We start from the raw sequence: 25,757 nt of genomic DNA, 5'->3' as shown, positions 1-25,757 counted from the left end.
TATCAAATACTCTTGTCTTTTCTTCTCTCAGTAGCAAGTTATTTTCTCATTAAATCTGAGGTATAAAACTAATATTTAACCAAAGCATAATTATCTTAGATGGAAAATTTCATTTATTTTTATCCAAAAAGCATAAAAGAGAGGAAAGGGATTACTTGAAAGTTAGGCCAATGGGTATGAACCTACTAACACTCTGTGTGCCTGACTAGGCAGATCAGGAAGACAGATGGGAAGCTTTGGGATTCTGAGACCACTAAGGTGGCAAGCATCACCAAAAGGGAAAATCTAAAGTGCAATAGTTAATCACCTTAGGAGAATTTACTTTCCACTACCTCTGTTCAAGCATATCTGATCAGAAACCAATTACAAGCTACTGCATGTGAACTCAGAGAAAGGAGATGAAGAAGTGGACAAAGACTGGACTCTATTCAGTGTGTGTGTTAAAAGCCTGAATATCAAGCCCTGGCCAGGTAGCTCAGTTGGTTTAGAGCATCATCCCAATTTGCCAAAGTTGCAAGTTCAATCCCTGGTTAGGGCACATATAAGAATCAATCAATGAACGCATAAATAAGAGGAACAAATTGATTTTTCTCTCTCCTCCCCCGCCCTCTCTTTACCCCCTGCTCTTCCTCTCTCTCCTAAAAATAAAAAAATAAAAAAAAATTAGAGCCTGAATATTATGAGAAAAGAATAATATTATGAAACTAGAAAGTCTTTGACTTATGGAAAGAATTTTGCTTCCTATACTAGAGAAATGAAACTAGGGTGATAAGACACCGTTGGTGTCAAGAGGGGAAAAAAGGAAACATAAGAGACTGCTCAGGAAAAAAGTCAACAAACAAGTAATGAGATCATCATGTACCTCCCTTTTAGGTGGGTTTGTAGTAGTAGTCAACAGTTATTATTTCACTACCATATTAATCCTCTTTTTTTTTACCAATGAGGTAGGTAATTGAGACTCAAAGAGATAAAACTGACTTGCCTAATCTCACATAGATAAACTTAAAAATGATCTCAGGTTGCTGACCTCAAACAGAGAATGTCAAGTATTATATTTAAAAGAGTTATCAGAAATATACCACCAGCAACTAAAAGTCAAAGTTCAGCCAAAAAAAAAGAAAGAAAGAAAGAAAGAAAGAAAAAAAAAGAAAGAAAGAAAGAAAGAAGTTGCCCTTACCTGCAAGGCACTGTTGAGGAAGCAACTGTTTTGTCCTGGCTCATTGCTGAGGCCTTTGCTGGGGGCTATGGAGGTTGAGCTTCGAGGTGCAAACATCCCTTGGACACTACCACGGCCTCCTGAAAAATAGTTTCTCTTCCAAGACATTATTGTTCACATTTATCCTGGAAACACAGAGGAGGTTTTGTATCTTTTGGGGAGGGAGTTGCTGTCTGCTGAAGTCCTTAACAGAAAGAGAATCCAGAAGTCAATTAATATATGTTGAAAGATTTTTGAGTTACAACCTTCTAAACATCATATATGTAGTTCAAGGAATGCAGGTATCCTCTTAGATCCACATGACAGAGCTGTCTTCAACTTGCTCCAAACAATGCCCAAAATTTGACATGGCACAGGACTAATACAGAGATATCCTTGAGTATTATTTCCTTCTATTTTCCTTGAACTGCTTTCAAAAAATCCTGATGAAGTGGCTGTAATCCTCAACTCCAAAAAAATCCAGGATCAGGATAGGATGTATTCCTTAGACTTGTTAATAATGCTTCTTGTGGATTGAAGATTTTTCCAACTGGAAGAAGAGGCAGACAGATAAGCAAGAATCCAATGCAACCCTCCTTGCCTCTTTTTATTGCCTTGTCTCATCATTCCCTGAAGTAAAAATTCAAGTTCTAAGCAACTGACATAGATTCCATAAAGCAAAGAAGCTTGTTTGAATTATGTGGGGCATTTGCTGTTGCTGCTGCTGTTTTTTATTATGCTCCAAACATCTTTTATCATTCCACCCAGAACTTCAGAAAGTCTCTTCTCCTCTCTTCCTCTGTGACTCGAATAGCCAGCTGTACCAGAGAGCTTTAACAGAAGAAAAAAAAAATCAAAAACTTGCGTCACTTAATGACTCTCCTGGCTTTGTGCTGTTCTGCCAAGATCAACGTTGCCTCACCTCTCACTATAAACTTGAAACCTTGGCAAACAATGCCAAGAAAAAAAAAAACTAACAACAACAAAACGAGAAACTGAAGAGGGAAAAAGAAAGGTATGAGCACCTTTCCTTTCATGGGAAACTTCTCTGAAATTTTCTAGAAGGAGAAGAGAGTTGATCTAGACAAAAACAAAAACCAATACAAACTTCCCAAAATCAGGCTAACAAAAAAAATACCAAGTACATACCAAATTAGAAATTAAAACAGTTTCTTTTGGATATTTTAAGTAGAAAAAAAATTGTAAGGTATTTTACATATTCCTGGCTATGAAAGCCTACTTAAAGGTGAGAGGGCCAAGTTTTGAGCCTGAACTCTGTTCTGAGAAAAGGTATCCCATCCCAAAGAAACTAAGTAAACTATACGTCCTTAACATTAGTTCAAGAGAAGTACATCTTCTCTTGCCCTGCTTGTTTGTATATTTTTGCCTGAAGATCAGAGAGATAATTTGGGCTACAAATCATTTAATCCACAGATTATATCCGAGGCACTTATAATCAGAGGCCATCCATTGACCAACATTAATTCTCAACTAATAAAATGCCAGCAAGACAACAGAGAGACACACCAAAGCAAGCAACTTCCTTGGAAGGTAATGCTTCTAATCTCCAGCTTCGAATTTTCCTATAAGGCTGCCACTTCCTCATAAGGAAAAAATTAGGGATGTCAAATTTGGTTTCTAACAGTTCCCCAAACTTCTCCCTTCCATCCCACCGTCACGCAGACCACCTAAAAAAGCAAAAATGCTGTAACATCTTAATCATTCTCTGGGATATCACCTAGCATTTCCACAGTGTGTCCATTGGAAAAATTGAGGCATAGGAACATTAAATGGTTGCATAAGACTGTTCTGTCTCTTCTCTAAATTCCCAGACTATTTATAATTTACAAGTCACAATTATAGTATTTGATTACACACTACAGAGTCATATTATTCTCTGTGTTTCATTACTTTGTTTTATATGGTGTCAATCATAAATCCTAAATATGTCTGTATGAAATGAAATAGTAACAGTCTTTATTCAATCTTCACAACAGCCCTATTATGTAGAAACTATTAGTTCCATTTTACAGAAAGTAAAGTGAGGCTTAAAGACATTAACTTTTAACTTGCACAAATCAACGCTGGTAAGTGGTAGAGCTAGAACTGTTTGCCTATAATACTGGATCTAATTATTTATTTTATTATATTATTCCAAAAGCTCCTATCATGGTGCTAGTCATAAAGAAGGTACTCAATAAATACTGCATGGCACTAGGAAGGATTTCAGGTTTCCCACACAGACGACACAAGACCCTCAACTCTACACACACACACCCTCACACACACCCCACTTAAGGCCGCTAAGCAACTCCCAACAAGCCTGGCAGCATTCCTTCAGGTCCACTGCTGTAAAGGAATGACAAGTACCAAGCCTCCAATTTGCTCATAGCCAGAAGGACTTGGCAGGCAGGTGGGGTTTCCAGTGTCCACATTAGGAGCTTACTGAAACTCAGCTTGCCCTATGTACACACCCCTGAGTTTAGGGAGCACAGGGAAAAAAGGCAGTGGCAGGAAAAAAGATCTCAGGCTCTGAATGACAGTATTATGTAGGGTAAGGCAATAAACTCTCACACTTGCTCTAGGTGTGTCAGAAACTAGAGGTGAGAGCCAAAAAGAACAAAGCCAAGAGAGGCAATAACAAGTGGCCCAAAGAATTAGTGATTGACAAAATATTTCACTTAAGTTGCAGGTCTAGCAACAAACAACAATTCTTTTCCAATATGATCTACTAAAGATATATTAGAAAATAAATTAAGAGTTCTACCCACATAACTCTAACAACCTATGAAAAATAATTTCTTAAACAATACTGAAACATGTCTATAGCTTACTCATACATGGTTCAAAAGAAAAAATTTACAAATATATATACATATGAGGTGTATGTATTTATATGCATACATGAAAAGAGAAAGAGAAAATGGTAAAGCAAAGTAATATAGCAAAATGTTAACAATAGGTAAAGCTGGCTAAAGGGTATATGGAAATTTGTTGTACCATTTCTTACAAGTTCTCTAAGTTTTAAATTATGTTTTTAAACTGAATAAAAGAGAATTTAAAATTATGTGAAAATTACTTGTACTATATGCAATATTAGTGATTCAATGCAAAATCATAACTAAAATTATAAAGCTGATAATGATATCATGGCACATGACATTGGCAATCTCAGATTTTTTAATAGAAAAAGGAAAGACAGCTATAACAAAATATAAATACGATGACAAAATAAAATGGAATAAAACTCAAATACATTTCTATGAAAAGGAGAGCTCAAAATACAGTATAATGTCAATTGCTGTATGGAGTAAGTGATGTGTACTATACAAAGAGAACTAGGACTAGACTTGGAGTTAGAAGATGTGGGTTCAATTTCCACATTTTACTAATTTGTAAAATTCCAAACTACTTGGGTGTCCTGAACATTGTTTTCAGGGTCTGTAAAATGGTGGCACAGTACCTATTTTACACAGTGGCTGAAATTTAATGCAAAAGGCATGTGAGAGTACTACCAAGTTTTCAAAACAAGTAATGAATGAGTTCACTTAAATAGTGAACTGCTATGACTAAAAGTAAAGGTAAATTTTGGTCTGGGGACTCAGGATGGCAGAAAGTTATGTTACCAGGAATAAGTCTTCTAATTGTAAAAAAAAGAACAATAGATCTCATAAAATAAGTGACATGTCAGCACAATTTAGCTACATGATTAGAGAAACATTTGAATTTTACAATTATTTTAAAAATACAATGTTTAGAGAGAATCGAGATGGTGGAGGAGTGAGTGGAAGTCACACTGACCTCTTCCCAGGACCAATCTGGAATTACAACTAAATTGTGGAGAAATCACCTGGAACAAACAACTGAACAACAGCGAGAAAGGAACCTTATAACCTCGGACAGAAGAATCAGCCTTAGCACAACTTAACTGGTAAGGAGTGCAGTAGAGACTTGACAAGGCGGGGAGGGGGGGCGGCGCCCATAGGTGGCAGGACCAGAGGGATATTGAAACGACCAATTGGATCCCCCTGAGAAGAGCGGGGTCTAAACCAAAAGCAGGGATCTCTAGCCCACAACACCAGAGCGCAAAAAGTACACAGATAACAGCCAGCTGCGAAAAGCGGCAGGGTTACTCTCTGCCAGATACAGGAAGCTGGAGACACAAAGAGCCTTTTAAAGGGCAAACACATAAATATTTATTTGCAGCCACTCCCCCTGAGCTCTGGCAAAGGCAGGAGCAGAGTGGACTGGAAACGCTGAAGGAGAGATTGGGGAAGGAGGCTTTGGGGAGAGAACGGATAGCTGGCGGAATCCCAGTGCTGACTCCTCCCCTATATGGCAGCAGCCATCTGGCTTGGGCAGACCACTCCTCTGACTGGCAGCAGCGTGGGAGGACCCAATAACCCCACCCCAGGAGGGACTCTGCTCCGCCCTGTGGTGTCTAAGCCCAACTGCTGAGTGCAGAGTGACTAGATTAACAACTGAGAGAGACAGCCACAGACAGTAGATTCCTGGAAGTCTTGAATAAACTGCTTAAGGTCAGACAGGGTCAACAGTTGACATCATCAGAGGCAGATCCACAAAGGAAAAACAGCAGTCTCATATCATAAAAGGTCATACCACAAACTCAGGAAATCAAGACAAATCAACTTAAGAATCAGAAGTAAAAAAGAAGAGTCTCACAAATAATGGGAAGACAAAGAAATATGCCCACTTGAAGGGAAAGGAGGAATCCCCACAAAGAGAACTAAATGAAATAGAGGCAAGTAAACTATCAGATAGTGAGTTCAAAACAACAGTTCTAAGGAAGATCAATGAGCTCAGTGAGCTCAGAGAGAATTATCAAAAACTACAGGGAAACTATGAAGAACTTACTACAAACTATATCAGCATGAAGAAGGACATAGAAACTATCAATAAGAGACAAGAGAAAATGAAGAATACAATTTCTGAATTGAAGAACACAGTAGAAGGAATCAAAAGCAGGCTAGATGAAGCAGAGGACCGAATCAGCGAGATGGAGGACAAGGTAGAAAAAAGCTCCCAGAAAGAGCAAGAAAATGGAAAAAGACTCAAAAAGAATGAAGAGGCATTGAGGGAAATGCAAGACAACCTGAAACATAATAATATCCATATAATAGGGATACCATGAGGAGAAGAGGATGAGGAAGGGACAGAGAACCTTTTGGAAAAAGTCATGATGGAAAACCTCCCTCTTTTGAGGAGAGAAAGAGTCATACAAGTTCAGGAAGCACAGAGGGTTCCATTCAAGAGGAACACAATGAGGCTCACTCCAAGACACATCATCATTAAAATGGCAAATAGCAAAGAAAAATAGAGAATCCTAAAGGTAGCAAGGGAGAAACAGGTAGTAACAGACAAGGGAGCCCCAGTATGGCTAGCAGCTGAATTCTCTACAGAAACACTGCAAGCCAGAAGGGAATGGCAAGAAATATTCCAAGTCATGAAAAGCATAGGCCTGCAACCAAGACTGCTCTACCCAGGAAGGCTCTCAATTAAAATGGAAGGCAAAATAAGGAGTTTCCCAGACAAAAGAAGGCTAAAAGAATACACATCCACCAAACCAGCACTGCAAGGTATCCTAAAGGGACTGCTTTAAGAAGATGAAGAAAAAGAGTCTATGAATACCCAATTCCTTTCACAGTCACCAATACTTGATATTACCAATATTTTTAATACTTAGTAATCTGATTGTGACAATGATGTGTTGTTACTTTATTATTTGCTGAAACTAAACCTGTTTTCTAGCTGTCTTGCCCATCTCTATTATTTTTAAAAAGCTTTAAATGACTTTCTGGTATTCTTTATGCTTTAATTGTTTGTAGAATTTTTTCCCTAAAAAAAAACACTATTAACTGTTTTTTAGATGTGTTGCAAATTCTCCCTACTCTCTTACTTGTCCTTTAAGTTTTTTCATATGCATACTACTGCATAGTCTTTAATGTTTAGTATAGTCATATTGTCAATATTTTACTTTAGAGATCCTGGTTGAATAAATCACTTCAGGGTAAGAAAAATATTATTTTGTATTTTCTGCTAAAACTCCTTAGATTTTACATATTGATTTTTAACTCACCTGAATTTTTTTTTTGTATAATATGTGAAATAGGGCTCTATATTGGTTTTATTTCAAGTAATAATGGTTCATGCACGTTATTTGTTTAATAAGCCTTATTTTCCCCATTGATTTGAAATATCAATTTTATATTACAGTGTTAGACAGATACATACATTTGTTTCTAGAATACCCATTTTATTTCCTTGATCTACCTGATCATTTCTGTGCTGGTGTCATGTTCTTTTAATTGCTGAAATTTTATAATGGATTTACATTTTTTAATTATTTATAATGGATCTTGACATTGAAAAAAAAAAGTAAAATCAATCTGCATTTAAAAAAAAATGAAAGAAAGAAGGAACTCCTCCCTTTTACAACAACATGGATGGAACTGGAGAATATTATGCTAATGGAAATAAGCCAGTCAGTGAAAGACAAATACCATATGATCTCCTCTATAAGTGGAATTTATTCAGCAAAATAAACCACAGGCATGGAAACATGGAGCAGACTGAAAGTGACCAGAGGGGATGGAGAAGGAGGAGAATGATGGAAAGAAGGAGAAGGGACTAGACAAAGAACATGTATGAATGACCCACGGACATGGAAAACAGAGTAGGAATTGACTGTGGGAACAGGGGGCAGGGTTGGATGGGTTGGGGAGGGCAATGGGGGAAAAATTGAGGCAACTGTAATAGAATAAACATGATTTATAACTAACTAAATAAATAAATAAATAAATAAATAAAAATAAAAAGTTTAACCTAAGGCAAACAACTGAGCCTATTACAAGGAATACAGTAACATTTTTAGAAGTTTGGCAAAGAATGACCATGTTCAACTAATCAATGATTCAAATGGTAAAACCATAAAGGGTATCTCAGTTCCTAATGAAGAAACAGTAGGTTACCCCTTTACTAGTTATTAAAGCCAAAAGTAACCCAAACATTAGGAAGTCAAAGTGCACTACACTGAGATATCCAAAAATTTAAGCAGGAAAGTTGCTGACATTCCTAGTTTCTGTTATTCTATATAGCAGTTTTCTGTAATTTACTTAAGAAACTATATCTGGCCTTCACTGGGTGGCTCAGTTGGTTGGAGCATTGTCCCATACACCAAAAGGTTGCCAGGTGAATTCCTGGTCAGAGCACATACTTAGGTTGTGGTTTGGTCTCTGGTGGGGGTGCATATGAAAGGCAACAAATCATTGTTTCTCATGTGTATGTTTCTTGATGTTCCTCTCTCTCTCTCCCTCCCTCCCTTCCTCTTTTTCTAAAATCAATAAATATATCCTTGGGTGAGAAATTTTTTAAAAAACTATATGTATTTGCCATGATAACTCAACAGGCAATTACTTTAATTCCTTGGCATACTACCCTTGTCAATAATTCCAAACCAATCTATAGTATCTTACTGGTTATTATGTAGATTGAAATTAGTTAATACATACAAAATGCTAACATCAAACGCTGTCATACAGTAATAATTGCTACATAAATACAACTGCTGCCTCTCCTTACTTACCATCAGATCCTTCAGAACACGGTACTTCTCCTTACTCCACCACCACAATTTTACTTCACCATTCACTTTCTAAAGTTTTTTATTTTTTTAGTTTTCTTTTTCCTTTAGTTTTTTATTTTTTAAGAAATCTGATTTCAAAACCTACTGGCTTTTTCCAAAGGCTGTGTTCTTCTTACTTTTCTGTGGCACCTAACACTGGCTGCCCTGATAATATACAATCCTGGATGTGTTGAGTGAATTAATAAGAAAATGAGAGAATGAATAAAATGAAAGAATGACAAATGAACAGCAGATCTCCTATTGCCCACAGTTCCTTTTCTTTCTCCTTTGTTGTTTTATTAAAAGTGGACATTCCCATGCCCTGACTGGTGAAGCTCAGTGGGATGGGCATCCTCCCACAAACCAAAAGGTCACTGGTTGGATTCCTGGTCTGGGCGCGTGCCTGGGTTGCAAGCCAGGTCCCCAATTGGGGGTATGCAAGAAGCAATGGATCCACGTTTCTCTCACACATCAATGTTTTTGTCTCCTTCTCTTTCTCCCTCCCGTGCCCCCTTTCTAAAAATAAATAAAATCATTTAAAAAAAATAAAAGTGGGTATCCCCTAAAGTCTAAATCAGACCTTCTTGCTCTTTTCTACATTACTTCCCATGGTGTTCTCATCTCCTTCTCTGTCAGAACTTCAACCATCACTTCTGGTCTGATAAATCAAAACCTTATGAACCCTAAAACCAAATTATCAACTACTTGCAAATTAACCCACTTTTGTAACAAGTTCAACATATCGAACCTCCCCAAAATAGTTGCTCCTCTGACTCTTATTATTTATTATTTTTACTAATGACATCTCCAAATGCCCAGGTATAAAACAACTGTAGTTTTTTTTATTTCTTCCTATTTTTCTCCCCCTTCCCTAGCCACATCACGAAGGCTTGTCAATTAATTCACCCTTCCAAATTTCTCATGTTGAGCCTTCTTTTTCACTTCCACTGTCCTCAACCTCATTTATATCACAATTACCTCCTATTTAGAATATTACAATAGATAAGTCTTTTAGGCCTCCTGTCTCTTGCCATCCCAATTCATTTATACTTAGTTTTTAAAATTAATATTTCTCTTTTAACATGTGCATTATTTATTTGTGTGCATTTTACACAAAAAGGCAAAAAGCTTAAATTGTTCCTTAGCAGTAGAACACTATCAGTTGACAGCTAAAATAGGTTTTTTATAGCATCATTTCCACCTTTTTCAGGTCGCAAGCAAGGTAAAGATGTCTACTCTTACCACTCTTATTAAACACCATACAGGAGACCCTAGCCTGTGCAATGGCAAGAAAAACAAGTTTAAAAAATATAGATTGGAATGGAAAATAAAACTGCTTTTATTTATAGACAACATGATGCTGTACATTTTAAACATCCAAGGAATCTACAAAATACGGAAAACCCTCTGAGAACTAGTGAGATCACTATTAAGGTCACAGAATACAAAGTATTTTTAAAAAGCCAATTATATTTCTATATATTAAGCAGTGAACAACTGGAAATTGAAATTCTTTTATAGTACCATTTACAATAATACCACAAAATATAAAATACTTAGGTATAAATGTAACAAAATATGTGTTGGACCTATATGCTAAAAACTATAAAACACTAGTGAAAGAAATCAATCATTTAGGTAATAGTCCTAAATGGAAAATCTAAACTAAAAATTCTAAAAGACAGAAAAAAATGTTGTGACCTTTTGTTAAGCAAACATTCCTTAAAGACAACAACAAACGTATAATCCATAAAAAAGTTATAGAAATGGACGTCATCATAATTAAGAATTTCTAGAAACTACTGGGGTGGGCAAAAGTAGGTTTACAGTTGTGAGTATGTGAAGCACGGAGTTTATTCTTGTATTATTACATACTAATTATTGTATTTTCCACATGAACAAGTGTGAACTACTTTTGCCCACCCCATATTTTCAAATCACAAAATAGATAAGTGACTTATATCCAAGATATATACAGAATCCTCAAAACTTAATAAGAAAAATCGCTCAGTTTTCTTAAATAGGCAAAACATTTGAACAGACACTGAATTCAATGAAGATATACAGGTTTCCAATCAAGATGGTAGCATCAGTAATGGATACTCCCGTCCTCTCACAACCACACCAGAACAGCAACGAAACTATAGAACAGCCATCATTCAGAACTACATGATATCTAGCTGAACAGAAGTCCTGTAACTAAAAATGTAAAGAAGAAGCTACATCAAAACTGGCAGGAGGGTTGGAGGCTTAAAACAGGCTGGTCCCCGCACACATGTGTGGTGGTTAAAAATTGGGATAGATATCTCTGCTACAGAGGTATCCCTGCCCCTCATCAGGCCCCCCATTCCATGGTTCCAGTGACAGGAAAAGAAGTCCCCATAACTTCTGGCTGAGAAAACCAAAGAGAATGGTGGCTGAAAGAGACTGAGGGCTTCAGAAGTCCCAAGCATTCCTCTTAAAAGGATCATATACAGACTTACTTGGACTCACTCTCTCTGGGCTAGAGCACTGGCGATAAACAGGGAAGAACTGAATTTTGGCTCTGGGGTGAGGGCTGCAGAGGTAGCTGCCTCGCAGATAGAAGTGCTAGAAGAGGACATTGTTCCTATCCTGAGCCCCCATCCCTAGAGCTGGGAGGTGGGCGCCATATCTGAGTCTTCAAAAACCTGGTTAACACTGTTTACTCTCCCTGGTGATTCCCTGACACCCTGCCCCAACCATTTCCAGTGGCTTTTCAATACAGACTTTCTTGGCTCATGCTTTGAGCTTTACAAAATCTCTCAAACATTCACAAACCCAAAATAAGAAGTTATCTGGCCTCAGTATGCCTCATACCTCTTCTTTTGGAGGGGGAACGGGTTTTAGTGATAGCATTTTATATTTTTATTATTTTTTAAATTATATTTTATTTTTGTGCTTTTACAGTTATCTCAAATTTTCCCCCTTTGTCCCACTCCATCCAGCACCCACCCTACTCCATCAGACAATTCCCACACTATTGTCCATGTCCATGGGTCCTGCATAAATATTCTTTGGCTACTTTACTCCCTGTTCTGTACTTTACATCTCCATGACTATTCCATAACTACCTATCTGTACTTCTTAATCCATTTACCTTTTTCACCCATCCCTCACACCCCCCTGCCATCTGTCAACCATCAAAGCATTCCCTGAATCTATGATTCTGTTTCTATTCTACTTGTTTCTTTTTTTAATTCTATTGTTGATAGACATGTATTTATTGCCATATTATTGTTCATAGTTTTGACCTTCTTAAAGAAGACCTTTTAACATTTCTTGTAATACTGGTTTGGTGATGATGAACTACTTTAGCTTCTTCTCTAGGAAGCTCTTTATCTGTCCTTTGATTCTAAATGATAGCTTTACTGGGTAGGGTAATCTTGGTTTTAGGTCCTTGCTTTTCATTACTTTGCATATTTCTTGCCAATCCCTTCCAGCCTGACAGTTTCTTTTGAGAAATCAGCTGACAGTCTAATGGAGGCTCTCTTATAGGTAACTAACCATTTTCTCTTGCTGCTTTTAAGATTCTTTCTTTGTATGTAACCTTTGTCATTTTAATTGTTACGTGTTTTGGAGTGAGCCTTTTTTGGGTCCATCTTGTTTGGGGCTCGCTGTGCTTCCTGGACTTGTATGTCTATTTTCTTCGCCAAGTTACGGAGTTTTTCTGTCATTTTTTCAAATAGGTTTCGAGTTTCTTGCTCTTTCTTTTCTCCTTCTGGTACCCCTATGATGCAAATGTTGGTATGCTTGAAGTTATCCCAGAGGCTCCTTATACTATCCTCATTTTCTTGGATTCTTTTTTCTTCTTGCTGTTCTGATTAGTTATTTTTTGCTTCCTTATGTTCTAAATAACTGATTTGATTATTAGCTTCATCCACCCTAATGTTGTTTCCCTGTAAATTGGTCTTTATTTCAATTAGTGTATCCTTCCTTTCTGACTGGATCTTTTTTACACTCTTGTGGTCCTCACTAAGTTCCTTGAGCATCCTTATAACCAGTGTTTTGAACTCTGAATCTGATGGATTGTTTTTCTACATTTTGTTTAGTTCTTTTTTTAAAGTTTTGTTCTGTTCTTTCACGTGGGCCATCTTTCTTTGTCTCCTCATTTTGGCAGTTTTCCAGTCTTGGTATAGTGACCTTATATAGTAGGTGCCCAGTGGCAGAGCCTCCCTAGTCACCTCAGTTGGGTCCTCCATGTGTCCCCTGTGTGGGCTGTGTTCATCCTCCTGTTGTAGTTGAGGATGATTAATGTCAGCATGTCAATGGGAAGGGTTTCCCCCAGGTTAATGGGTTGCAAGGACTGGTGGTGCCTACAGTGGAAGAGCAGAACTTGATTCAGCAGGGTGTCCTGACCCACCATGACTGTGTCACTCACGGAAGTAGATGAGTGGCACTCCAGTGTGGTCTGAAGCTGACAACCTGGTTAGCTGGCTCTGAGGCTTCCTTGGAGGTACCAGTCAAAATCAGCTGCTGCCTGTGCCCTGCCTGGGGCCAGCCAGCATGAGCTACAGAGTGATCTGCAGATGGCTGCTACTTGTACAGGGTTTGGAGGTTCCTGGGAGAGACCAAGCTATAAACTGAGGTCAACTGTCACTAGTACTGTGCCTGAGATCACTTAGCAAGAGGTATGGGGCACAGGTAAACATAACTTGCCTCCTAGCACATCAAAATTACAACCCTAGAACAACCATCACATATTGAGATCAACAGAATTTTTACAATGGAATTAAAGAAACCACGTTGAGACTGGTAGGATGAGAGGAGACGTGTAATGAGCTGGTACCATGCCTGCATGTGCTGGATAAAAATAGGAAGGTATATCTCAGGAGCAGAGGGTCCCAGCCCCACAACTGGCCCCCCAGCCCAGGGTTCCAATGCCTGGAAGATAAGTCACCATAACTTCTGACTGTAAAAACCAGTGGGTTGTGAAGCTGTGGAACACAGAAACAGGTTGGGTGTTCCTCTTAAAGGGCCTACTCACTGACTTACTCAGACTTACTCCCTCTGAGTTGCAGCAATGGGGCCTCTGACTGAAAGGCATCAGAGACATATGGGGAGGAACTGAATTGTCCAGCATCAGGGCAAGAGTGGGGGGACAACTTTTTCCCAGGCAGACATGCAGGCAGAGGCCATTGTTCCTTTTCTGAGTCCACCCTCTCAAAGATCTGGCAGACAGGAACCATATCTGAGATGTCATCAACCTGGCTCACACTGTTAACCCTGTCCTGGTAATTCCCTGAGACCATGCCCTACCCAAATTTCAGGCCCACCCAAGCTGTTTCCTGTGGCTTTTCAATATGAAAAGTTTGTCTTGGCTCATGCTCCAGGTTTTCCTAAATTTTATCAAACAAGCAGCACCTGGCTTTAGTGAGCACCATACCTCTTGCTAAGTTACCCCAGGCCAGCACTAGCAGCAGCCATCCTTGGTTTATAGCTTGGCCTCTCCGGGGCACCTCCAAGCACAGCAAAGGAATAGCCATCTAGAGATCACTTTGTAGCTAATGCTGTGTGACCCTGCACAGAACACACAGGTGGTAGCTGACCTTGGACATGCCAACAGCAATCAAGGTTCAACTACAAGAGGAGGGTCTACACAGCCCACATAGTGGGCACACATTGAGTACCCAGTTGGGGTAACAAAGAAGACTCTGCCACTGGACTGTACAGTATACCCACTACATTAAGCCACTCTATCAAGCCCAGGAGACATAGTAGTTCTACACAGTACACAGAAACAAACACAGGAAGGCAATCAAAATAAGGAGACAAAGAAACATGTCCCAAACTCCAGAAAAAGAACTAAACAAAATAGAGACAAGCAGTCTACCACATGCAGAGTTCATAATACTGGTTATAAGGATACTGAAAGAACTTAGGAGAAGAGTAAATGAATTTAGTGAGAACATCAACAAAGAGATAGGAAACATGAAAATGGATACAGAAAACATAAAAATTAACCAGTCAGAAATGAAGAAAACATTAACTGAAATGAAGAACACATTACGGGGAATCACCCTGGCCAGTGTGACTAAATTGGCTGGAGTGTCATCCAGTTCTAAAAGGTTGCAGGTTTGATTCCTGGTCAGGGCACATGCCTAGGTTGCGGGTTAAGTTCCCAGATGGAGCACACACAAGATGCAACCAATCAATGTTTCTCTCACGTAGATGTGTCTCTCCCTCTCTTTTTCCCTTCCTTCCCCTCTCCCTAAATTAATAAGCATGTCCTCAGATAAGGATTAAAAAAAAAGAATACATTAAAGGGAAGGAATCAACTTAGAGTAGATGAAGCAGAGGATCAAATCAATGATTTGGACGATAAGGATGCAGAAAACACCTAATTAGGACAGCAAAAAGAAAAAGGAATAAAAAAAATGAAAGTAGTGTAAGAAGCCTCTGGGACAACTTTAAATGTACTAACATTCATATCATGGGGGTACAAGAAAGAGAAGAGAGAGAGAATAAATTGAAAACCTATTTGAAAAATTAAGAAGGGATTCAAGATGGCAGAGGAGTAAGTACAAGTTACGCTAACCTCCTCCCAGAACTAGTTTGTAATTACAATTAAATTGTAGAGAAATCATCTGGAATAAACAACTGAACAAAAGCAGAGGAGAAGCCTTATTACCATGAAGAGACAGAAGAAAACACTTCAGCACATGATTGGCAGAGAGTGCAGAGGAGATGCAAGAGGACTGGCTGGACTCCCATGGGTGGCAGCTGAAGTGCCAGAGGAATATTTCAGCGGCTGGGGGGATTCCTGTGAGAAGTGTGGGGTCTAAACCCCAAGCAAGGTTCCCAGCCTATAATAGCACCAGAGCCCGAAAAGAACCCAGATAACACCCAGCTTCAAAAAGCGGCAGGGGTGCTCTTTGCCAGAGACAGACAGCTGGAAACGCAAAGAGTCATTTAAAGCGCCAACGCATAAATTTTCATTTGCAGCCACTTACCCTGGGATCCGGCAAAGGTGGGGCAGGGTGGACTAGAGATGCTTGAGGAGAGATTGGGGACAGTGGCTTTGGAGAGAGAGCTGAGAGAGCAGCTGCCAGTATCCTGGTGCTGAGTCATTCCCATGCTGCAGCAGCCATCTCGCTCAAGCAGATGATTCTCCACCAAGTGACATCAGCCTGAGAAGAAGCAATAGCCCCACCCACAGGAATTACTCTGCCTCACCCTGTGGTGCTTAAGCCTGACTGCTGATTACAGGGTGACTAAATTAACAACTGAAGGAGTCAGCTATAGACTGTGTGTCCCTGGCAGTCTCAAACAGGCTGCCTAAGGCCAGACTGGAACACCACTGGCCATCACCAGATGAGGATACAGAAAGAAAAAACAGTGGTAAATACTAGGTGCTACCAAGACAAATTCCACCGTGATCTCCTTCATGATTTGTGATATTTTCTCTCCTGCATACCTTTTAACATTCATTTCTTGTCCTTCAAGTTTGTACATATTGAATCACTAGATTTTATATTATAGTTTGTTACAGATCTCATATTTTGCACCTCCCCTCTCCTACCCTGTTTTACCTTTTTCTTTCCTCTTTCATTTTAAATTTTTGTTTTCTCTCTTGCTATGACTTCTTGCCATTATACACCCTTACTATTTCTTTCCCACCCAGCCTCTCAAAACCATTTTTCTTGTCATTGGCCATCTCACATTCTTTTTCCCACTCTTAAAATACCCTTGTTCTCTCTCCACCTTTATCAATATTTGTTTGTTGGTTGTGGATAGGGTGGTTATTGTTGCATTTCTTCAAAGTTATTTCTAGATTTTCACTATTTTGGTACTTCAGATTTCAAATTTTACCATTCCCCTCTCCTCCTCCATTCTGCCTTCTTCCTGCCCTTTCTTTTTCTCATCTCAAGTTTTAATTTTTCCCTGTTTGCCTGGTTTTTGTTCCTCACTCTTCATATTCCTTCTCCCTCTATCATCTCAAAATCACTTTCCTTTCCTCTAGACATCTCTTAAGTTTTCTTTCTTTCTTTTCTCCCTCTTATTTCCATATCACCAATATTAATCTTAGCTCATTTGTTCTTGATAGTGCTGTGGTGAATGTTCTTTCCCCAATTTGGTTCCTTTTTAAAAAAGAATTTATTCACTTATTTTTTCCTTTTTCTTTCTATCTCTATGTATATTTTTAAATTTCTGTTAAAACCTAATACTATACACTTCCTTTCTCTTGCTCCATTCCACCTCCTTCATTCCCTTTCTTATTTATGATGTAAATTTTACTTTCTTTCTCTCTTTGCCTTGACTTGATTCTCTACTATTATTATTTCTCCTCTCCCTACCCTCTCAAAACCATTGTTTTTTTCAATCATCTCATATTTGTTTCTCCTTTCTTATAATAGTTTTAATCTCTTTACATCCTTATTAAAACTGGCTTATTTGCTGTTGATAGTGTGACTGTGGGTGGGGGTTATTTTTGCAGGTGTGTGTTTGTTTCTTGTGTGGTTTTGTTCTGGCAGCACCTGTACAACAGCATACAAGGCATGGTGGGCGGAGTGACTCTCTGTCAGCCAGCCAGAGGGAAGGACCCACAAAAGAATGACCCAGTGACAATCAAAACCCAATTACAACGAGAGCTAACATAAATGTCATAAAAGGCATCCCAAGAGCATTAAGTTCAGGAGTTCAAAGAGATTACACCACTGAATCCTACAGGTCTCCCACCATAGAAGGTCACTCCACAAAGACAGGCAATCAAAACAAATCAACCTAAACTAGAAACAAACAAGAACAGTACCCAAAATGGGGAGAGAAAGAAACAATACCCAATCAAAAGGAAAGAAGGAATCCACAAAGAGCACTCAGTGAAATACAGGCGAGTAAACAATCAGACATTGAGTTCAAAATAATAGTTATAAGGAAACTTAATGAGCTCAGTGAAAACGATGAAGAACTATAGGGAAGCTACAAAGAACTCACTGCGAACTACATCAGCCTGAAAAAGGACACAGAAACTAGCAATAAGAGCCAGGAGGAAAAGAAGAATACAATTTTTGAATTATAGAACATAGTAGAAAGAATTAGAAACAGTCTAGATGAAACAGAGGATAGAATCAACAAGCTGGAATACAAAGTAGAAAAAAATTCCCAGACAGAGCAACAAAATGAGGAAAGGCTCAAAAAGAATGCAGAGGATTTAAGGGAGCAGCAGGACAACATGAAATGTAATATCCATATCATAGGAATACCAGAAGGAGGGGAAGAGGAGCAAGGCATAGAAAACATGTTTGAAAAAGTAATGACAGAAAACTTTCCTAACTTGATGAGAGAAAAACTCATGCAAGCCCAGGAAGCACAGAGGGTCCCAATCAGAATGACCAACAGAGGCCCATTCCAAGATACATAATAATTAAAATGGCAAAATTTAGGACTTCCAGTCCAGATGGAGGCATAAGTAGATACACTTTGCCTCCTTGCACAACAAAAAAGAGAACAACAAATTTAAAGACAAAAAATAACCAGAACTGCCATAAAATCAAACTGTATGAAAGTCAGGACAACCAAGGAGTTAAAAAAGAAACATTCATCCAGACTGGTAGGAGGAGCAGAAACGGGCAGCTAGGAGAGGGTGAACGGCAAGGCAGGGGCTGGAAGACCAGGTGGGCAAGGCAGCAACTGGCTGACCAGGCAGTCCCACATTTGTATGTGGATAAACCAGGAGGAAGAGCTGGGGAGCAAAACAGACCTTGCAACCCAAGGTTCCAGAGACGGAAAAGAAAGACTCAAAACCTCTGGATGTAAAAATCTGTGGGGGATGTGGTAACTGGGGAAACTCCCAGCCTCACAAGAGAGTTCGGTGGAGAGGCCCATAGGGTCCAAGAATGTACACAAACCCACCCACCCAAGAATCAGCACTAGAAGGGCCCAATTTGCTTGTGGGTAGTTGGAGAAGTGACTGAAAGCGGGGCAAGAACCAAGCAAGTGGCATTGTTCCCTCTTGGACCCCTCCCCCACATACAGAGCCACAACACAGCAACCTAGGTTATCCCGCCCTGATGAATACCTAAAGCTCCACCCCTTACAACGTAAGAGGCATGTGAGACAAAGAAATATGGCCCAAATGAAAGAACAGATCAAAACTTCAAAAATAGAACTAAACGATGAACAGATAGCCAACCTATCAGATGCAGAGTTCAAAAACACTGATAATCAGGAACCTCACAGAAATGGTTGAGTATGGTAGCAAAATGGAGGAAAAAGTGAAGGCTTTTTCACTCCATGCAAAGTGAAATAAAGAAAAATATACAGGGAACCAACAGTGAACGGATGGAAACCAGGACTCAAACCAACAATTTGGAGCAGGAGGAAGAGATAAACATTCAACCAGAACAGAACAAAGAAACAAGAATTCAAAAAATGAGGAGAGGCTTGGGAACCTCTGGGACAACTTTAAACATTCCAACATCTGAATTATAGGGGTGCCAGAAGAAGAAGAGGAAAAGCAAGAAATTGAAAACTTATTTGAAAAAATAATGAAGGAGGACTTCCCCAATCTGGCCAAGGAAATAGACTTCCAGGAGATCCACGAAGCTCAGAGAGTCCCAGAGAACTTGGACCCAAGGAAGCAGACACTAAGGCACATCATAATTACATTACCCAAGATTAAAGACAAGGAGAGAAATCTTAAAAGCAGCAAGAGGAAAGGAGACAGATACCTACAAAAGAGTTCCCATAAGACTATCAGCTGATTTCTCAAAAGAAATCTTACAGTAAAGGGGGGGCTGGAAAAAGTATTCAAAGTCAGGAAAGCGAAGGACATTCCTCCAAGATTACTCTTTCCAGCAAAGCTATCATTTAGAATGGAAGGGCAGACAAAATGCTTCCCAGACGAGGTCAAGTTAAAGGAGTTCATCATCACTAAGTCCTTATTATATGAAATGTTAAAGGACTTATCCAAGAAAATAAGTTCAAAAACTATGAACAGTAAAATGGCAACAAATTCACAACCGTCAACAACTAAACCTGAATAAAACAAAAACAAACTAAGCAAACAACTAGAAGAGGAACAGAATCATAGAAATGGAGATCAGAAGGGAAGGGGAGAGGAGAGAATGGGGGAAAAGGTACAGGGAATAAAAAACATAAATAGTAGGTACAAAATAGACAGGGTGAAGTTAAGAATAATATATAGGAAATGGAGAAGCCAAGAACTTATATGTACAATCATGGACATGAACTAAAGGGAGTGGGGAATGCTGGGTGGTGGAATAAAGGGGAGGAAAAGAGTGGGACAACTGTAATAGCATAATCATATATATATATATATATGTATATACACACATGCACAACACACACACACACACACACACACACATATATAAAAGAAAAAATAATAAAATAAAATGGCAGACTTTAAAGAGAAAGAGAGACTATTAAAGGCAGCAAGGGAGAAAGAGTAACATACAAGGGGGCTCCAATAAGGCTATCAACTGACTACTCAACAGAAACACTATAAGCCAGAAAAGAATGGCAAGAAATATTCCAAGTAATAAAAAGCAAAGGCCTGCAACCAAGATTACTCTATCCAGCAAGACTCTCATTTAAAATGGAAGGTGAAATAAGGAGTTTCCTAGACAAAAAAGAAAAAAAAAGGCTAAAGGAGCACATCTCCACCAAACCAGCACTGCGAGAGATGGTAAAGGGGCTGCTTTATGATGCGGAAAGGGGGGACAAGGGGGACACAAGATCAAATGAAAAAATGGAAATGAATAAGTACCTATCAATAATAACCTTAAATGTAATTGGATTAAATGCTCCAATCAAAGGACATAGGGTAGCTGAATGAATAAGAAAACATGATCCTCATATACGCTGTCTACAAGAGACCCAGCTCGGAACAAAAGATCTGCACCAACTGAAAGCAAAGCAATGGAAAAATATACCAAGCAAACAGACTTGAAGAAAAAGCTGGGGTAGCAATACTTAAATTAGACAAAATAGATTTCAAAACAAAGGCCATAAAAAAGAGACAAAGGAGGACACTATGAAATACTTAAGGGAAAAATCCATCAGGAAAACCCTTGTAAACATATATGCACCCAACATAGGAGCACCCAAATATGTAAGGAAAATCTTGAAGGACTTCAAGAAAGATATCAACAGCAACATACTAATAGTACAGGTTTTTAACACCCCATTGTCAACAATGGATAGATCTTCCAAGCAAGAAATCAACAAGGATATTGTGGCATTGAATGACACTCTAGATCAAATGGACTTAATTGATATTTACAGAACATTTCACCCCAAAGAAGCAAAGTATACATTCTTTTCAAATGTACATGAAACATTTTCAAAAACAGACCACATGGTAGGTCACCAAACAAACCTCAACAAATTCAAGAAAATTGAAATCGTATCAAGAATCATCTCATATCACAATGGCTTGAAACTAGAAACCAACCTCAAGGAAAAAACTCAAAAACATTAAAATACATGGAGACTGAATAGCATGCTATTAAACAATGAATGGGTTAATAATGAGATCAATGAAGAAATTGAAAAGGTTCTGGAAACAAATGAAAATGAACACACAACAGCCCAAAACCAATGGGACACGGCAAAGGCAATCCTGAGAGCAAAGTTCATGGCAACATAAGCCTACCTAAAAATGATAGAAACATTTCAAATAAACAATCTAACCCTACATCTACAAGAACTGGAGGAACAAAAACGAACAAAGCCCAGAGACAGTAGAAGGAAGGAAATAATCACGATCAGAGCAGAATTAAATGACACAGAGACTAAAAAAACAATTCAAAGGATCAATAAATCCAGGAGCTGGTTCTTTGAAAAGATAAACAAAACCAACAAGCCTTTAACCAGACTTATCAAAAAAAAAAAGAGGACCCAAATAAATATAATCAGAAATGAAAGAGGAGAAATTACAACTAATACCACAGAAAAACAAAGGATTGTAAGAAATTACTATGAACAACTATATGCCAAGAAATTTTACAACCTGGAAAAAATGGACAAATTTCTAGAAATATATAATCTTCCAAAACTGAATCAAGAAGCTGAAAGCCTGGACAGACCAATAACAATTAGTGAAATTAAAGCAGTAATAAAAAAAAAAAAAAAGCCCTGACACACAAAAGCCCTGGACCAGAGAGCTTCATAGGCAAATTTTACCAAACATTTAGGGAAGAGCTAACTCCTATCCTTCTCAAACTATTTCAAAAAATTCATGAAGAGGGTCGACTCCCAAACTCTTTTTATGAGTCCAGTATTACCCTAATTCCAAAAGCAGGTAAAGACACAACAAAGAGAGAAAACTACTGGCCAATATCACTGATGAACATAGATACTAAAATCCTCAACAAAATATTGGCAAACCACATCCAGCAATACATTAAGAAGATCATACACCATGATCAAGTGGGATTCATCCCAGGGATGTAAGGATGGTAAAATTTCTCAAATGAATAAACATAATACACCATATAAACAAATTGAAAGACAAAAATCACATGATCATATCAACAGGTGCTGAAAAGACATTTGATAAATTACAGCACCCGTTTATGATAAAAACATTCAACAAAATGGGAACAGAGGCAGTATACCTCAACATAATAAAGGCCATATATGAGAAACCTACAGCCAACCTCATACTCAATGGGCAAAAACAAAAAGCTTTCCCCCCTAAGATCAGGAACAAGACAAGAATGTCTGCTTTTGCCATGGAGACAAGCAACCTAGTAGCTGCAGAGTTCAAAACACTAGTCATAAGGATGCTGAATTAACTTAGGGGAAGAGCAGATGAACTCAGAATTTCAACAGCATAAAAAAGGATATGGAAACCATAAAAAAGAAATCATCAGAAATGAAGGATACACTAACTGAAATGAAGAATGATACAGGGAATCAACAGTAGAGTGGAGGAAGCTGAAATTCAAATCAAAGATTTGGAATATAAGGAAGCAAAAAACACAATCAGAACAGCAAGAGGAAAAAAGAAATAAAAAAAATGAGGATAGTGTAAGGAGCCTCTGGGACAACTTCAAGCATACCAACATTCACATTATGGATGTGCTGGAAGAAGAAGAGAGAGAGTAAGAAATCGGAAACCTATTTGATAAAATAATGACAGAAAACTTCCCTAACTTGGTGAAGGAAATAGACATACAAGTCGAGGAAGTGCAGAGAATCCCAAACAAGATGAATCCAAAGAGGTCCACAGCAAGACACATTGTAATTAAAATGCCAAAAGTTAAAGACAAAGAATCTTAAAAGCAGCAACTAAAAACAGTTAGTTACCTGCAGGGAGCTCCCATAAGACTGTCAGCTGATTTCTCAAAATAAAGTTTGCAGGCTAGAAGGGAATGGCAAGAAATGTTCACAGTGATGAAGAGCAAGGACCTACAACCAAGATTACTCCACCCAGTAAAGCTATCATTTAGACTCCAGGGGACAGCTAAAGAACTTTTTAGACAAGAAAAACCTTAAGTTCATCATCACCAAACCAGTATTATGTAAAATGTTAAATGTTCTTCTTTAAGATGAAGATCAAAAATGTAAACAATAAAATGGCAATAAATACTTATCTATCAATAATTGAATCTAAAAACAACATAAACAAATTAGCAGAAATGAAACAGAGTCATAGACACAGAGAATGTATTGATGGTTGCCAGAAGGGATGAGGGTCAGGCAGATGGGCAAAAAAGGTGAAGCAATTAAGGACAAATTGGTTGTTATAGAATAGTCATGGGGATGTAAAGGACAGCATAGGGAATATAGTAGCCAAAGAATATATACGCATAACCCCTGGACATGGACAATGGTGTGGGGATTGCCTAAGTGAATGGGGAGGGTCTGGGTGGTGGGGGTCAAGAGGGACAACTGTAATAGCATTATCCATAAAATATAATTTTTAAAAAATATAAACAAAACAAAACAAAAAGCTGGGGTAGCAATACTTACACTAGACATAATAGACTTTAAAACAAAGCCTATAATAAGAGACAAAGAAGAACCCAGCAATTCCACTTCTGGGTATTTATCCAAAGACACAGAATACACTAAATCAAAAAGACATACACATTCATATAGTCACTGCAGCATTATTCACACTAGCCAAGATATGGAAACCACCTATGTGTCCATCAATAGATGAATGGGTAAAGAAGTGGTTCATATATACAGTGGAATATGACTCAGCCATAAGAAAATGAAATCATACCATCTACGATAACATGGATGAACCTAGAGGGTACTGTGCTGAATAAAATAAATCACACAGAGAATGACAAATGCCAGGTGATTTCATTTATATGTGGAACCTAAGAAACAAAATAAATGAACAAGCAGCACAGAAACAGACTCACAGATACAGAGAACATTTTGATGGTTGCCAGATGGGAAAGAGATTGAGGGGACAGATGAAAAGGTGAAGGAATTTAGAACTACAAATTGGTAGTAACAGAACAGTTACAGAGATATGAGGTACAGCATAGGGTATTTAGTGAAGAATACTGTAATAACTAAACATGGTATCAGATGGGTACTAGATTTATAAGGGTGATCACTTTGTAAGTTATAGAAATGTCTAATCATGAAGCTATACATCTGAAACTAATATAATATTGCATGTCAACTGTAATTTAAAAATAAAAAAAAATTTTTTTTTAATGGAGGCCCTTGAATTATATAAACTTCAGGACCCATAGAATCTGAATCACAGTAACAAAGCTGGGTGTTTATAATTTATATTACTTGAGAAAATACGTAATTCAAAAAGCTACTTTAAATTCAGTAAAACTAATAAATTTGTATTTTACTAATCAAAGCAGCATCTAACATGTTATTCATTGTATAAATTTTTTTAGCACTAAGTAGATCCAAATTATGCCATTTGAAAGACATTTGGATTTTGTATTCTTAAGCCCACTGAAATAATTCTGACAAGGATTCAAAGTTGAGAGTTAAAAATGACAGGACTAAATTTGAAAGATCATACATAGCTCAAGACTGCCAGCATGAGAGGTACAGCTCTAGAAGCTGATGACCTTTAAAAAAACTTTTTTTATTTCTCTGTATTAATGAAAAACAGACAATGATTATGCCACAAGTATATACAGTAGAGGATAATGTACTGCCATTTTTCTCAGGCCAAAGTAATAAACCAGGCTACAGCAGCAGCCACCCTAATTATCCCCTACTGAATTCCTCAACAAAGTCAGCATCTCATAGCCTGTTTCTGAAAAAACACAAAGTAGTCACATTCAAAAGTTTGCTGAAATGAAATTGGTTTGTGTATAAAGAGAGCTGAGGCCTGAAAGGGCACTGGACCAGGAACAGCCTCACAGAAAGTGGAGTGAATGAGGTTCAGAGATCCATAGGTTATTGGCATTAGAGACTTCATTTGAACTGAACATGAATGTGACTGAAACCAATGAAAACTAAGAAGGATTTGTTCCTGCAGAGCCTGGGGGCCTTTGATAAAGCCAGGTGTTAGGTGCAGGAAGCTTAGAAGAGGATAGGCCTCTTAAGGGAATTCATTTCACAATAATTAAAAGTTCAATGAGGTCTATGTGTAGAGAACCCCATGACATTTATGCAAATTACAGTATCAAAGTATCTCCACCAAGATATTTATTAAGTACAAAGGAAAAGATAGTAACTTGACTGCGGAGAAACCCAGCAGAAGCCTACCTTAACCAAGTGATCAAAGTTACCATCACCAACAATAATACAAATTGACATCATAAATCCCATGGTAATAATAATGCACTAAAAACACAATGTAATTTCTGCGGTATTCTTGCATAAACCACATAATCTCAGTCCAATCATGAGAAAACATCAGACAAATCCAAACTGAGGGACATTTGACAAAATAACTGATCAGTATTCTCTAAAAATGTCTAGAAAGTTACAAAA

At 38.1% G+C, this 25,757-nt stretch overlaps 1 protein-coding gene across 10 annotated transcripts in view; it reads right to left on the bottom strand.

Annotated features, from left to right (window-relative positions):
• The window catches only part of USP54 (ubiquitin specific peptidase 54), a 141,932-nt gene that overhangs the window by 59,763 nt on the left and 56,412 nt on the right, over window positions 1-25,757 (bottom strand). For 8 of the 10 annotated variants that reach the window (XM_054572588.1, XM_054572589.1, XM_054572593.1 and 5 more), the window contains exon 2: window positions 1,178-2,026. In XM_054572588.1, coding sequence (XP_054428563.1) covers window positions 1,178-1,324 — 147 coding nt within the window. In that variant the 5' untranslated portion in view covers window positions 1,325-2,026. The remainder of the gene's footprint in view (window positions 1-1,177; window positions 2,027-25,757) is intronic. The other 2 variants (XM_054572586.1, XM_054572587.1) reach the window with 1 other exon arrangement.

This window comes from Pteronotus mesoamericanus, unplaced genomic scaffold, assembly GCF_021234165.1.
Source record: "Pteronotus mesoamericanus isolate MK-2021 breed Mesoamerican mustached bat unplaced genomic scaffold, CSHL_Meso_final contig_24, whole genome shotgun sequence".
Taxonomy (NCBI): domain Eukaryota; kingdom Metazoa; phylum Chordata; class Mammalia; order Chiroptera; family Mormoopidae; genus Pteronotus; species Pteronotus mesoamericanus.
This window is presented reverse-complemented; position numbering and strand designations above follow the sequence as displayed.